Source organism: Mustela lutreola, chromosome 6, assembly GCF_030435805.1.
Source record: "Mustela lutreola isolate mMusLut2 chromosome 6, mMusLut2.pri, whole genome shotgun sequence".
In the NCBI taxonomy this organism is placed as follows: Eukaryota; Metazoa; Chordata; class Mammalia; order Carnivora; family Mustelidae; genus Mustela; species Mustela lutreola.
The window spans coordinates 142,569,703-142,586,386 of record NC_081295.1 but is presented as its reverse complement, the minus strand read 5'-3'; the positions used below and the strand labels follow the sequence as shown (position 1 = coordinate 142,586,386).

Here is a 16,684-nt window from a genome sequence, read left to right as displayed (position 1 = left end):
GCTTCAATGGTGTGAGGTCTTTACCGTCCTGTATGTTACATCCAATTTATGGTCAGTAAAAAGAAGCAAGTTCAGGAAACTTCCAAATCTCTTAAAAAGTTGAAACACCACCCTTTGACCACTAGTATCAGAGTACAAAGTTGACTCCACATTTCTCAGATTTCAGAAAATCAGAACTACTTTGTTTAAATTTTACTAGGTCTCATATACAAATAAGCCTCATAGATAGATGCTGACATATCTGCTTCCAAACTTTAAATTCCCCTGAGTTCTTGGTCACAGGTCTGTTTCCCTGGCCACACTTACTGTTCCTCCAGGGTCTGGCCCAGAGTCCATACTGAAAACAAGTAAATGACAAGAAAGTATCTTTTTGAAGAAAATGTTACCATCTCCATTTTTGTAAGATATTTGGTAATGTTTAACCTATTGCTGCTTGTATGACAGAAAACATCTTATGTTTATAAAATACACTCTGAGGATTCCAGGTTATTGGAAGTATTTCAGGTTAAGGCAATTATCTGCTACATTGCAACATACATTTATTTCCATTCTCCTTCTCCATGTTATTTCTGGTCTTCATCTGAAATGTATTATATATTTTTCCTTCAAGTTAATGCTCACACGCTAACCTCTGAAATGACTATTTTGCTCTTCTAAGGTGTAAATCCCAAGAATGTGTCCTTGGTAGCCAGTGGAAAGAATATAAACCCATATACTTGGAATAATCAGTTATTTCCTAAGTCATTGGGACACGTGGGGGCAGAACTTGCTTTCAAAAGGAGTAATGCAGGTAAAGCAAAAATACATTTAAAGTATAATTTTACATTGCTTTCCTTCTGCAGATTTTTACTTTTAACTACATTGCAAGCTGCCTTCTTCCAATGGAGATAATTTTGGGGGTACACAAAAGCTTTCTAACTGGTACTTCAGCACAGATCATTTAAAGGCAATCATTTGCCAGATCTCAACTTCCATATGGGTTCTGTCCTAAAAAATGCATTTTTCTGAACAATGGGTCTCTATTCTCTGACTTTACAAAAGAAAAGACAAATTCTGTTTACTAGGATATGTTTCCTATTTCCCTAAAGAATAAAAATCTCTGGGGTGCCAGCCAAAGACACAGTTTCATATGTCGGGGTCAATGTTGAGAAAGTGAGTAACTTTTGATGGCTGGGGAACAAATCCTGTTTAAGTCACGTGGCTTCCAGTTCTTAGCCTAATTGAATTATCAGCTGACAGATAATGAAAACTCATTATCAAATCACTGTATGATTTTTGGTCTAGAACTCTGAATAGAGTTCAAAGACTGTTGTGACAAAGCTGTAACAGAACACCTTTCATTCCCAACTATCTGTTTACGTTAAACAAGGTGTCTCAGTGCTTCCATCTCCAAAAAGGAACAAGAGAAAAAGGAACAGAACTGGTGCTAAAACCTGATTTTAGCAATAAGCAATACTCATTTGTGGATACAAGGACAGCCTGAAAAGGTGACATCTTTCTCAGTGAGATGAATTTCTCCAAAAGACAATACCTTTCAAAGTTCAGTAATCAAAATTTATAGTATTCATCTTTTTTATTAATTATATACAATGAATTGTTGTAATTATTAATGAACCTAATCTAGAAAAAAAAGTATTTTAACATACTTATGGCTATAAAAACTTTTTTTAAGGTTTCAACTGACACATACTTTTCAGCGGTCAACTTAAAGACTTTTAAGCCTAAAACTATATTTGGATAAAATTTGGGAGCTGACATGAATGAAAATAAAATTTTAGAGAGAAATGGGATTAAAGTGAAATTTCCAACAGTTAAAAGGAATGTATTTATGTATTTTTAAGTCAGTATTGGTAGGCATAAAATCACCATGGTATTTAACTCCCATTGCTTAAAGTTAAATTAGAGATGTAATAGTTTTATTTTGAAATGTCTATAATATCCCACAAATGACAACTTTACGAACTATCAATCTTACAATGAAAAATTTACGTAACAGTTTAAAGTGTGTGAAGAAGTAGAGTTCTTAATATAGATAGATAGAGAACTGGATCCAAAAATATCTGAGATCAATGATGCGGCAAGTGAGTAGTCCTCTGGAGTGTTCTGAGATGTGACAAGACACTCTGGACATTTTAAGTTTTCCAGATGCTCTGAGGACTCAATTTATTTATTTAATAGTGCTGAGGTATCAGACACTGCAGGACTAATTTACTTATTCTTTTCCACTATTTTAAAATAATATTCACTGAACCAGCTGGTTAAGTACAAATGAGTTTAAATGATCCCACTACAACTTTGCGTCTTGGGGGAATACAAAATTGGCTGGCATCAAAGGAAAGCTGTGACCACATGTGAGAACAGTTTCTTATGTCCTTCTGATTTTTTTCATTAATCATCTAACGATTGTTTCTCTGCTTTTCCTAAAACATTCTTCTTCTTCATTCTTTCTTTCCACTTGCCTTCTCATCAGAGGAAAGCATAATTAAACCAATTGAAAAACTATCATGCAATGAAAGTTTTCCTGAAAAATTAGAGGACCCACAAGGTAATTTCTGGGCATTGTAGATGAGTACAACTTGTTCTTTGAATATCTTGTCCAATTTTCTTTTCCACATTTTCCCTGAATCCTGTCATACAAGGCCACTAGGAAGGCCAACCAAGGTCACCTGCTTTTAGAAGTTAGACCAGGGCCGGGAGAAAGAAAAGCGTTCCATGTCTATCAAGAATACCGTTCTTCAACAGTCAGGATTCTAGACTAACTTGCTCTTACAGCTCTAGGCTCATCTTCTTAAATTAATGATGACACTTTATATAAATGAAGCAAATCTACTGAGAATAAGAATTAAAAGAATATTTTCTAATCTGTAATCAGTATTCCTGGAAAATCTTTTTTAAAGTTTTGAAACTCATTTCTTACGCACGAACAATCGCTTAAAAGTTAACCAGGTTAATAGAAATGGTGGATTTCCTAGAGAGTCCCTGTTGCTGGTTTGAACAGTGCCAACTGTGGGCTTCAGCCTGAAACTTTGAAGCTCACAAAGTACTTCTAAATAAGCCAAAATAATGAATTTTTTGTTCATTTTTCCTTAGCAACTTTCTCCCTACAGCCCATTACCTGCTCAGCACTTGGCTTTTAGAATCTGACATATTCCATCCCCATTCTGTCACTCAGTAGCCCTGTGATTGTGGACAAGTCAGTCAGTTTCCCTGTGTGGAAAATGAAGGACATGAGATTTACCAGGGTATTACTATATAGCCATCCCTAGGATTGTTGTCACCGTAAGCATGTAGCGTCTGCTCGGAGGAGGTGGAAGAGAGCCGGAGCAGTGTTCTGAAGCGGCCTTTGAATGGGATCCCTGCCGTGAACTGCCTTTCAAAAATCTTTTGACGTAAAAGGCTGATTAGGGATTCAGAAATGGGTACTGGGAACTAAAAGAAAGGTCAAATTAGGCATATGCAAATTGTGCATATGCAGAATTCAGTAGTGTTAAAAACTACAAACTGACTTGTTCACTATCTGAAGTCTCACTTCTGCGGTGACGCTGCTGCTTGGCAATTGTTGGGTCCAGAGCACACACTTACTGAGGGCCTCCTGTGCAGAGTGCTGTGACAGACGTCAGGGACAAGAGGTTCAGAGGCCAGACCTGTGAACCAGTAGCACTGTAAGAGATGCTTCAGTCATAGCTCACCGTCACCGTCAGAGTCCTGGTCCACCTCCTTGCTGACAAGTGTGTCTCCTTTCCTGCATAGCGAGGCTCCTTGAAAGAAAATTGTATTCCTTTGCCTCTTTTTTCCAGTTTGCTTCTCAGCTCACTGTGGTCTGTCCTCACGTGGACTCAGGCCACTGCAACCGCTCCTGCCAGGTCCTGACATGATCCTAGTGGCCAGATCCCACAGCCGGGCTAATCCCGTCAGGTCTCGGCCTCCTCCGGTCTTCCTCCTCTCTCCGCACACTGTGTGCTCCTGGACGTTCAGACCCTGCTCCTCCTAACATCCACCACCCTCTCTCTTCCTCTCCTCTGCGGGTCCTCTTCTTTCCTGTCTCTTAATGCTGGTGTTCCTGGGCCTCTGTTCCGGACGTTTGCACATCCCACAAGCCCTCCGAGCTGGCTCCTCCAAGCCGTAGCCCCATAACCGCCATACCTGGCTAATTCCGTCTCCGGGCCCGTTCAACCACAACTCCGGTATCCCACAGGCACCGTGTCTTTCCAACAAACCTGTTGCTGTTCCTAGTCACCTAAGATACAAACGGAGGGGTTTGTAGTCGTCTTTCCCTACCCCGCCTACCCCGTACACCCACTTCGTTCTCTTCTCCATTGCCTTTGTGACTCCCTTAGTTCAGACTCTCATTTCAGCTCGAGCTGACCTCCTGTCTTCTGCCTTTAGCTGTTCCCCCTTCAGCCCATCACTCTACTGTCCCAAGGCCAATCATTCACTAACAGTGATGAGGACGAGGCTGATGACAGCTGACATTTACTGAACACCGGATTCTATGCTAAGTGCTTTGCATACATTTCATTCACTCTCTACAGCAACCCTATGAGAACAGGTACAGTTACTATAGTGATTTTACAGAATGAAGAAAAGCAGAGAGCACAGGAAGGCCGGGGGCCTCCTGGCAGGAAACACACTCAGGTTAAGAAAGAAATCATTTAAAAACAAACAAACAAACAAACAAACAAACAAAAAAAACCCACAACTGGAATGTTCAGGGCGACAGCCTTGGGTTCACATTCTAGCTTGGTCACTTATGGTGATCATTTAGGCAGGTTCTAAGAGCCACAAGGTGTGGATAAAATAGGCTTGTAAAGGGGCATTATACGGACGCAACAGGATTATCTGTAAAGCCTTTATGCAGCGCTTTAAATAGAGTCAATACTCGAAAAACGGAATCCAGAATTGGGAGGGGTGTAGTATTTGTTACTCTCTGGTGCTTTAAAATATTCACCTTCTGACTATGAAACTTTATGATGCGTCACCAGGAAATCTTGGAAGCTATGCTACTTATAATCAGTCAGGATATATTCCTTCCTTTCTCAAAAAAGAAGTGGGCTCAGCTGGCCAGAGGATACATTTAGCACCTCTCAGTGCAACAACTTCAGGTAAGAACAACTTTATAGTTTTTGAGATTTCTGATCAGAAAGGAGCTCTTTCGAAGTTTATATCATCAGTTTCCCCAAGTGAAGACTTTTAAATTAGTCTCATTAACACAGTTCTAATCGGTTTTGGCAAAATGTCCTTTCTTCTTCTGAAGCTGTGGTCTGAGGGTCTGTCCTAAGTGCTCCCTCTGCTTCAATGGCTCCTCTGCCAGGCACACATTATGCCATTTACTCTTCACAAGACTGGACGAGGGAGCCCTTCTACAGAGGAGGAAACTGACATGAAGCAGTTTACCTAGGGCCACACAGCGGGTCAACAGTGCGGCCGGGACAGCATCTGGGTCTGGGTAGTTTCCGGGAACATGCTGTGCTAGCCAACGACATGGAAGATGGCATCCTTCAGAGCTTCCCACCTGGCACCTAGCCCAGAGGGGAAGTGTAACCAATGCGGAGACATTGTCCGTGTGCCATTTCCTCTGCAGTTCCACTGTACTGAACCGAATGGTGGCGGGACTTCCACACACACTGGCTTTGCAACAGTGAGTGGTGAAGGGCTGATTCCTTGGTAGCGTGGCAGGACAGCCACGTTCAGGGGTATGCCCTTGATCGTCAGGGTCGTGATTCTCCCATCCAAGCACTAACCAGGCCCGACCCTGCTTAGCTTCCGAGATCAGACGAGATGGGGTGCGTTCAGGGTGGTATGGCCAGAGACCAGGGTCATGATTCTGTACTTGAGCTTGACTAGATCTGGCTGTGAACATTCTTGAAATTATTCTAATCTAAAATAGAGATCCTCATGAAAGTGCCTAAAGGTGAAGGCAGACAGAAGTTTGGTAAGATACGAAGTTGTAGTGTAATAGCGAAGTTCACTTGAAAAGTAATCTTGGGGTGTGTCCTAGCCAGGGGCTTATCTTAGAACTCCTGATCCAAGCTGCCAGTCTTTAAAAGTCACACTGTTGAAGCTAAAACTGTAAAAAGCACTGGACATCTATAATTTACTCTCCTTTAACACAGAGTAGAAATAAATAGTACTCAGTTACCTTATCTGTGAAGAATTGCTTCCTTTTATCCCTCTGCTGAAACAAAATATGTAAGTGAACACTTGATATACAGCTGCGTTTTTGTTTTTTTTTCAAAGCCTCAGGTATTTTAAGCCAACCTTATGGTAAGTCACCAGCCATGGCTTAATAGCAATTTTTAAAATAAAAGCAGAAAATCATAATGTATCAAATTATTTTGTTATCTGAGTACCTGCTCTTACAAAGAGAAAGTAGGTGTCTTTAAGACTATTTTTAGGCACGCCTGGGTGGCTCAGTAGGTTAAACCGCTGCCTTCGGCTCAAGTCATGATCCCAGGGTCCTGGGATCGAGTCCTGCATGGGAACCTGCTTCTCTCTCCGCCTCTGCCCACCTCTCTGCCTGCTTGTATGCTCTCTCTCTATCCTTTATTATGACAAATAAATAAATAAAATATATTTTTTAAAAAGACTATTTTTATAAGATACTGAAGGCCTTCACATGTTTTCTGTCAGATTAGCATGCATAGTCCTATCTACATTTTTTTAGTAAATGCTTTCTCATAACTTTTTATCTCTTCATTTACTCTGCTCATCAGATTTTCCTACAGATGGTGGTAGGAAGATAGGTATAAAAAAGAAGTAAATATTAATCATTCTCGTGGTCAAGGCAAATGCTTAGGGAACCACTGTTCTGTAAGAGATGAGTCCTCCAGCACTCCCATCTGGGTGGCAGTTTCCCACAAGAAAACAAAACCAGGTCATTACCTTTTTTACTCAACTATTTCCCCTTCTCATGTAGCCTGCCTCCCTCTCTGCTCCTCCTTGTCCTCACTCTCATGTTTTGAGAAGAAAATGCAAATTAATTTCTTCCAGCTTTCCCATGTAATCTGTCATCCCAGACTTCCTAACGCCACCTCCTCCCCTTGCTCTGATGGTAACAAGGACTTTAAGGAGGGCTTCTTTCCTGGACAGCCACCCTTTATGAGGGCGGGGAGGGCCCTGATCTAAGTGCGCTACATTCATTAACTTGACCACAGAAAGTACTATTATCATGATCTGTTTTACAGAGGTTCTGTTTCTTGCTAAAAGTGACACAGTGGTGGCACTGATTAAATTCTTAACTACAGGTGAACATCTTTCCTTCAGCACACTTTATTTTTACAAGAAGTTAAATGCCCCTGATAAGACACATGTAGTTCTTAAATGCACAGCAAACCTTTGAGGCTTTGTCTGCCCCATGCTCAGGGTGTGCGGGGTCCGGTCTGGCAATGACACAAAAGCATTTCTTGCCCTCCCTCGAGATGTCGGATCCTTTGTCAGGCCCTAAGTTCTTCAGCAATGGTGCTTGAATCCTAAAACTATTATCTTTCAGGTAGAAATCTAAATGTCAACACTATACCCTTCTTGGCAAAACAATCCCCTCTTCCAAGAAGGTTTTAAAAGTATCTGCCTGGACACAGTTTCAAATTCATTTAGGATTTGACGTAGCTATGTCATGACCTGCAGAAAAAGCTGTTACTCCCCAGATCCCTCATTTTGTACCCCAAGGGCCTCACCCTATTAGCCGAAGGGTTTCTCTGAATCACCAGGGCTTATGGTCTGTCTCCCTCCCCCCCTCCCCTCCCATCAGTGCTATCTATCATCCATGCCCAGTACCATTTTGGCCTATAGACCTCGGGTTTGGGTTCACAAATTTAACACACTGGCGCTTTTCTACACACCCATGGGTTAGAAGTAAAGGGCCATTCCTGGAAAACTTGGTTAGTGGTTTAATCAGTTTTTCCTTAACAGTTAAGGGTTGACTGGCTCTTCTAAACACTTTGTCCCTGCTTCATTAGATAGCTTTCTGTTGGCTTTAACCTGGAGAACTTTAAACCTGGTAAGAGTGAGAGGACAGGACAGGTTGTTCCCTGGGCAGTTCCTCACTTAATGCTATTCCCCATTGAGCGGCGGTCAGAGGGACAATGGACCCATACTGCTCCTATAATGTTCCCTCCACTCCCACGTTTAGAGAAAGTATAGACTAAACAACAACAAAAACAGGGAAACCATGTACGTGAATATGGTATAGTGCTAGGTGTACAAAAGGGTTAGACTCATTTCAAAATTGACAGTTAGGAGTTTAATCCAAGTGTGACAGCCACCACACAGTGTGAAAAGATACTTAAATCTCAAATGGACAGATCAAACATCCTCTTGAGAGAGAACACCTGATAACCCGCTGTAAATGGGAAGTGAGAGTGGGTGAGGGAAGGCCTGGAGAAGGGACTGAGGTTCTCTACAAAATGATTTACTGCTTTGTCATTTGAGATGTTTAAGCAAGTTTAGCTTGTAAATTGTTCAGGTAACAACAAATATTTAACAAATTAAAATTTCACAAAGGTTTGGGATCTTAGGAATGGCTCACCTTTTAAAGGAATTGTTTTCATCATTTTCCCAATTAAAAAAATGAAGTTTCTTGCCTCTAAAGACCCCATTTTCATGTTTAAAAGAAATCTACAATGGGATCCCATCCCTGTAGCTCCATGAAGCCAGAGACTTATAGGATTCATAATTACAAATAAATTTTCTGTACTGGGTATTACATTTGAGTATTAGTCAGATGTAACCACTGTGTGACTTTACAAAGTCACTGACACTGTGGGTACTACCTGTTGAACGTGAACCCAGAATTTCTTGGTCATCCTGGTTGATGCTGCCTACCTACATGTGTTAAGGCATTTGAGTAAACCCAGAAAAGAAGCACCAGCAGTATCAGAACTGTAAACCAGAAATATTGGCTCTTAAGCTACTAAGAATTCTGTATCAACATAAAAGTATACTAGAATTTTAGTTTTAATATTTAAAAAAAATCTTAGAGACCACTGAACTAATCTTTTAAAGATAAACTCTGGATTCCCCCATAAAATAAAAAAGATAAATTGCTTGATTTTAAATTTGTTAATGAAATGAATAAAATTCCAACTTCCAATTCTTATTTCTTCCAGAATATACCTGGAACACAAAACCTGGTCGGGGGCAGTTTTCAGGACCTACTTACCATCCTACAGCCAAGAATCTAAATATTGTGAACCGTGCACAGCCGGTTCCCTCGGTGCATGGAAGGACAGATTGGGTGGCCAAGTATGGCGGCCACCGGTAGGAATCTCGTGTGAAGCCACACAGCACTGCTCCAAGGAGCCCTGCAAGTCCCCCGACCCTAGGAAATGTCTACAGATGTCATGTCTATTTCGACTGAGTTCTGGAAGAAATACGCATTAGTGGGTACTTTGAAGAGCAAAAACCATCTCCTATTTTCTTTCCTAGAAATGAAATGCATATTCTTAGCATCGTTTGCCCACAGTGCTGATATACGGGTAGGACTTTACAAAGTATTGAATAAACTATTTGCCAAAGTATCAAGTATTTGATCTACAAATTAATAGTTACTAAGTATGATAAGAATCTTTTTTTTTTTTTAAAGGCCTTCAGAAAGTGTTTAGAGTGTTTCATCTGTTATTTGCTAAACTAATTTAATATTTCATCAGTTGGCCTCAAAGATTTGTTTTTTTAACAGCAATTAGGTAGACTTCTGTGGGCTGTCAGTTATGGTTCTTATCTGGCTAAGGCTCTACCCTACCAGTTTGGCAATGGCAAAAGACGCTCATTTATCATATGCTTTTCTACTTTGAAATTATGGAAGCGATGGTTAATTCCATCTTGAGCAGGATATCTTTCCTAGGAATAAATTTATCTTTAATAATAAAGATCTCAAAATTATGTCACCCAATTTTAGTGGAGAGTCTGTTGTTTGATTTTGACCAACACAACTCCCATGAATCCATGGTGACTATCAAACCCAATGGCTTGAAGACTCCCGGATCAACCAAGTCAAGGTTCTCTCATCTTCACATCAAGAAAGTTCTTGAAACTGTGACATATGTTCACCATACTTTTAAAGTTTTTTTCATATATTTCATATATTCATATATATTTGAAAGTTCACTTTCAAAATACTTTGCTTCCATGTTCCTACTAGACACAAAAATGAGGTGTGCCAGCCTGTCCCCCAAAGCAAACTGTTGCTGCTGCAGATCACTGACCTGGCTCTGACCTTGACATTTACTCTGAAGAGCAAATGCATTCAGTTGCTATAGCAGTGATTTCACTTAGTACAATTTTTTTTTTTCCCTTTAATTTCTAAACTGGTACTTAAAATACACATTTTGAACTAGGGACTACTCTATTTAAACCTGCCACTTTATGGACTGGACATCAGTACTGTATATTCTTTTTAAAGAATAATAATGTTATCAACTGCTATTTTTATGTATTTTCTGACTTTGTAACAAATGCTAATGTAATTGGTATCATCTTGTGGACATTATCCAAAGACATCAAAAAATGATAGTAATATGGTATTTTTGTATAGAAGATGCAGCTCACCTTGTTGAAAAATGTTATAATCTGAAGAGTTATTTATGTTGATGGTAATGGTTATATATATTTGTACAGTTCTAATTAATGTCTCAAAGCTAAAAAAATTATTTTGTGTTACTGGGAAGCTTTTATACTTCTCAATAGATATTAAAATAAATATGGTTAACTGGTATGTTTTCTTTATACTTTTAAACTTCATACTTACACTCTGAGGGCTATTTGTCATTTTCATTATAGACTTTTGTTTTTCTAGCAGTTTTAGGTTTATGGAAAAATTCTCTGCAAAGTACAGAGCTTCCATATACCCCCCTTCAGGCCCTTCCCCAAATTATCCTTATTATTAACATCTAGCACTATTACTAACATCTAGCATCTAGTGGGACATTTGCTGGAACTGATGAGCCAGTATCAGTACAACTTTAGTCTCTACAGTTGACATTAAGGTTCATGCTTTGTGCTGTATATTCTGTGGGTTTTGCCAAAATGCATGGCATGTATCCACCGTTACAGTATCCTTAGAGATTAGTTTCATTGTCCTAAAAATCCCATGCTCCACCCATTCACCCTTCTCTCCCACCCCTCAAACCTCTAGCAACCCACCAATCTTTTCATCTCCACTGTGCTCCTGTTCCAGAATGTCACATAGCTGGAATCATACACCAGCTTCTCTCACTGAGCAAGATGCATCTAAGTTTCTTCTATGTCTTTTCTTAGCTCGATAGCTCATATCTGTTTATTTCTAACTAATATTTCAAGGTATATATGCACCACAGTTTGTTTATCCATTCACCTACTGAAGAACATCTTGTTTTCAAGTCTGGGCAATTATGAATAAAGCTGCTCACCCCAGTAGCAATCTAGCATCCAGATCTCGAATCCTAACACCACTGTCCAGTAAAAGGAACCAGGGCTTTCTGGAGAGATGGCCGATTCTAGTACTGAGCATGAAATACCCAAGCTGATACTGGAGATCTTATAGTGCTAGAAAGTAACAGTTACAAAAAACAAAAATAAAAAATAAAAACAAAAAGCCAACAAGCAGAAGTCACCCACATTGATGGGCTAGGTGAAAGAGCTCCTAAAGAGCGAGCTCCTAATGGCCCAAACTGCAACAATTTGAGAAAGAAAATGAAGAAGTAATTGTATTATAACCCAAAGTGGGAAATACATATCCTGGAGTGCATACTGATATAAGTAAGTAAATAACTGAGTAGGGAAAAGAGACAAATCTCCTATGCAGAATCCCAAATAATTTATGTAGACACTCTGCCCTCAAGGAGGAAGAGTACAACTCCCCAGTCCTTAAGTACAGAATGTGCACAGTGACTTCCTTTCAAAGAGTGCAGTATGGGAAGGGGGGAAGAGGAACAACTTCACAGTGGGGAAGCCTGACTGAATACTACCTGAAGCCAGATGATCAAGGTCAACGTCAACAATAATACCACGTTCATATATGTTAACCTTAATATTATGTGATGAAAACAGCATTTTACCTCTGTAGTCTTCTAAAATTTCCTAACTCCAGACTAACCATAAGGGAAACACTAAACAAATTCTAACAGAAAAGCATTCTACAAAAGACTTGGTCTGTACTCCTCAAAACTATCAGAGTCATCAAAAAAAAGGCAAATCTGAGAAACAGTTATAGCCAAGAGAGCTTAAGGAGACATGACATCTAACTGTAACATGGGATCCTACGTGAGATCCCATAAAAGAAAAACAGTATCAGTTTTTAAGAACTTAGAAAATCTGAATAAAATATGGACTTCAATTAATTTACCAATATTGGTTCGTAAGTTCAAACAATTATTTCATGCTAACCTAAGATATTAATGATAGGGAAAACTAGGTGTGGAATATGTGGGAACTCTGTACTGTCTTCTCAAAATGATCCTAAAAAGTGTATTTTTAAAAAGAAGATTTGATCAATTTATAAATTCAGCAATATTTACTAAATGCCTACTAAGTACTAAGTATAGTATATATAGTAGTGACAAAATGGTCATTTTCTCTCACCTCATAGAAATATATTCTGGAGGTAGACATTAAATGAACACATATGAAATTGTATACGGGCAAACCATGATGGGGTTAAGAAAAAAAAAGACAGGACATTAGGGAGACTAAAGAAGAAATCTAAATGTTGAGAGACAACTGAATGGTTTTAAGTGTAGGAGTCAAAATATACTTGAAATATGCCTCACCTGCTGGGTAGAGAAAGAACTGTTGAGCGAAACCATGAAAACAAGGAGTCCCACTAGAAAATTAAAAAATGGTGAGGCTTAGACTTAGGTATTGGCAACAATATGGAGCAGAGTTAATTATGACTGTTAATAGAAAGCTACTGGGTTTTAGTATTACTCTTTCTTGCTGCTTTATAGAAGTTCATTAGTTCAGTATGCTTTTAACTGCTTGTCTTGGGTTTTCTAGATAGATAAATATATTAACTGTTTAAAATGTTTAATTTCTTGATTTTTCCAGCATTTATACTTATTTATTTCTCATGTTTTGTCTGGTGTCTCTAGAACAATGTTGATCTTGTCAGTAGCAGCAAATATATGATTATTTTTAACTTTAACATAAAGCCACAAGACTAAATAAATGGTAGCTAATAAGAACCTAAGGCACATAATATGCTCGAGTGAGTCAAAAAGTACTTACATTACTGTCAAATTAATTTTGCTCAGACCTGTTACCTAATTTAAAAATACATATGAAAAAGGTTCCATTCATCATAGTCACAAAAGCTAAAATATCCTACAATCTTAACAGAAATACAAAAAAACTAAATGAATGTAACTCTAAAATATGAAGACATTAGAAACAAAACTAACAACCAGAAAACAATATATAAAATGGTAACAAGTATGTATCAATAATTACTTTAAGTTACTTTAATTGACCTTAATGCTCCAATCAAAACACACAGGGTGAAAAGATTAAATGAACAACAACAACAACAAACCACACAGGGTGGCTGAATGGATTAAAAAAAAAAAAAAAAAAGACCCACCATACTGTCTACAAGAGACTCACTTCAGATCTAAAGACACATGCAGACTTAAAGTGGAGATGGAAAAGAAATTCCATGCAAATGGAAAGAAAAAGCTAGAGGAGCAATACCTACCAGACAAAACTTTTAAAGCAAAGACTGCAACAAGTGTTATTACATAATGATAAAAGGGTCAATCCAAGAAGAGGATAGAACATTTGCAAATATTTACATACCTAACACAGAAGTACCTAAATATGTAAAGCAAATATTTTAACAGACATAAAGAGGGTAACTAACAATAATACAGTAATAATGGAAGACTTTAATAGCCCACTTACATTAATAGATTATCAAGACAAAAAAGTCAAAAGTAAATAAGGAAAAACTGTCCTCAAGTGACAGATCAAACCAAAGAGACTTATTAGATATACACAGAACATTTAATCTTCAAGCTGCAGAATACACATTCTTTTCAAGTGCACATTAAACATTCTCCAGGATCACAGTATGATCTCATGAGACCACAAAACAAGTCTCAATAAATTTAAGACTTAAATCATTGCAAACATCTTTTCTAAGCACAATAAAGCTAGAAATCAATTATAAAAATAAAATAATAAAATAAATAATAATAAAATAATAAAATAAAATTATAAAAATAAAATCATAGTTTGCCAGTATACAATTTCATATGTGTTCATATGTGTTCACCCAGGAGTGCCTGGGTGGCTCACTGGGTTAAGCCTCTGCCTTCAGCTTAGGTCATGATCTCAAGGTCCTGGAATCAAGCCCCTCATCGGGCTCTCTGCTCAGCAGGGAGCCTGCTTCTCCCCCCCTCCTCTCTGCCTGCCTCTCTGCCTACTTGTGATCTGTCTGTCAAATAAATAAAGTCTTTTAAAAAAATAAATAAAAAATAAAATTGAAAACAAAAAACCCACAAGACATGGAGACTAAACAGTATGCTACTAACCAACCAAGGGGTCAACAGAAAAAGAGAAAATCAAAAAATACCTTAAGACAAATGAAAATGGAAACTAGACTTTCCAAAATCTACGGGACACAGAAAAAGCAACTTTAAGGGAAAAGTTTATAAAAATAAGCAAGAAATAAAAATCTCAAATAAATAATCTAACTTTACACCTAAAAGAACTAGAAAAAGAACAACAACAAAAAAGCCCAAAGTTAGCAGAAGGAGGGAAATAATCCTCAACAGCAGTAATCATCAGGGCCGTGCAAATCGAAATCACAATGAAATATGATACCAGTCAGGAGGGCTCATGTTAAAAAGAAAAAAATAAGTGTTGGTGAGGAGGTCAAAATGTAAACTAGTACAGCCACTGTGAGAAACAGTATGGAGGTTCCTCAAAAAATTAAAAATAGAACTACCTTGGGGCGCCTGGGTGGCTCAGTGGGTTAAGCCACTGCCTTCGGCTCAGTTCATGATCCCAGAGTCCTGGGATCGAGCCCTGCATCAGGCTCTCTGCTCAGCAGGGAGCCTGCTTCCCTTCCTCTCCCTCTGCCTGCCTCTCTGCCTACTTCTAATCTCTGTCAAATAAATAAATAAAATCTTAAAAAAAAAAATAGAACTACCATGCAACCCTGCAATTCCACTTCTGGGTACTTACACAAAAACCCCAATCTAAAGAGATTTATGTACCCCTATGTTCACTGCACCACTATTTATAATAGCTAAGATATGCAAGCAACCTAAATGTCAAGACGATCACGGAAAGGCTAGCTTAGAACCCAAAATGTATCTGATCAATTAATATATAAGTACTGCCTTTTTATTTAATTTTTTTCTGTGCCTCTGCTCTTCTAGTTCGTATGACTGAAACACCTGGGGAACAAGAAGTTCCCGCACACAGCAGGGTTTGGCGGGGGGGGGGGGGGGGTAAGGAAGCATAAAGGTTAGCTCTGTGAACAAGGATAATACACAGACTGGTCATCATTGCTCAAGAGAACACCTGGGCCACCTATGGCATTCTGACCTTTGTAACACTACCTATATCCAGTTATTTTTTTCCCAAACACATGTCCATTAAGAATCAGTTTTTAAAATATCAAGAAGATCATGCAATGTTCTGCCTACTTGATTTTTTATCCATTTTCCTTTAGACTGTACAGGACTAATGTTTGAGAAGTTCACAATAATCTGATTCACCAGGGCATGAAGTCATACCACAGACCAATTAGCTATTTATAAATGGATCTGTCCTTATAATTTAAACCATGAATCTGGTACAACTACATGATAAAAAGGCGACTACTGACTACACCAGGAACCACGGAACATTTTTTATTTAATCAAGCATTCACAAGTATATGACAATAAGCGCCAACCCTTTCCTATTTAGGAGTAGTTATTATTAATAGTGTGTGCAAGAAAAAGACATGAAGTCTCAGTAGGTCATAAGTTTAATGAGTTATTGCTGTGATGAGGCTATCCAAAAATCTGATTTTGATCCCAGCTGTATTGACAGAAATGTGTAGTCTAGAATACACTACCCAGTCACAACCATCTTGTGCAGAGCTCTGGGCATTACCTATTTAAGAATGGGCCCTAGTAGACATGTCAAAAAACCACGTCACATTAAACGAGGATGAGAAAGCCAGGACTCCTTTCAAAAAGTTTAAGAAAACATAAACTTGATTAATAAGAGCCTAAATTATACTATAGATCCAACCGATACCAGTTAGGGAGGAGGTAAGTAGCAAATATCCCTTGTCTTTTGAAAATGGAGAAAACTAAAGCAAAGAGTACCAGAATGAGTTAATGCTCAGTGCTGAAAACAAAAGAAAGTGAGGTGGATACGTGTCAGTGTCCCCTCAATGTTGTAGAGACCAAACCTGGTAATTCAAGTATCAGGTGTTTTAGTTTCATATTTTAAATAGCTAGTTAACCACATTTTCATTTTTCTTCTTCTTTTTTTTGGTTACACAGTCTTAGAAATCCTTATTAAGGGATCAGTTCTAAAACGAGCAGCAGTGCAATGTATAATCAAATTATAACTAACTTTCCTTGGTCCTTATTCAAAATAGGTAACTACTAAATAAAATATTAACAGAACACTTTCACATTGCTATAGTTTCCTGTTACCCAGATCTCATTCTACACCTAGACAGCTCTGGCAACGAAGACACCATAGGAAG

The 16,684-nt window shown here is 38.5% G+C and overlaps 1 protein-coding gene across 5 annotated transcripts in view; it reads left to right on the top strand.

Moving 5' to 3' along the window:
* MAK (male germ cell associated kinase) overlaps positions 1-10,713 on the top strand; it is a 57,241-nt gene extending 46,528 nt beyond the window's left edge. For 3 of the 5 annotated variants that reach the window (XM_059179242.1, XM_059179241.1, XM_059179243.1), the window contains exons 12-14: positions 659-790; positions 4,983-5,102; positions 9,105-10,713. In XM_059179242.1, coding sequence (XP_059035225.1) covers positions 659-790; positions 4,983-5,102; positions 9,105-9,259 — 407 coding nt within the window. In that variant the 3' untranslated portion in view covers positions 9,260-10,713. Of the gene's footprint in view, positions 1-658; positions 791-1,369; positions 1,474-2,470; positions 2,546-4,982; positions 5,103-9,104 lie in introns of those variants that run through there. The other 2 variants (XM_059179246.1, XM_059179244.1) reach the window with 2 other exon arrangements.
* The last annotated feature ends 5,971 nt before the right edge of the window (positions 10,714-16,684 follow it).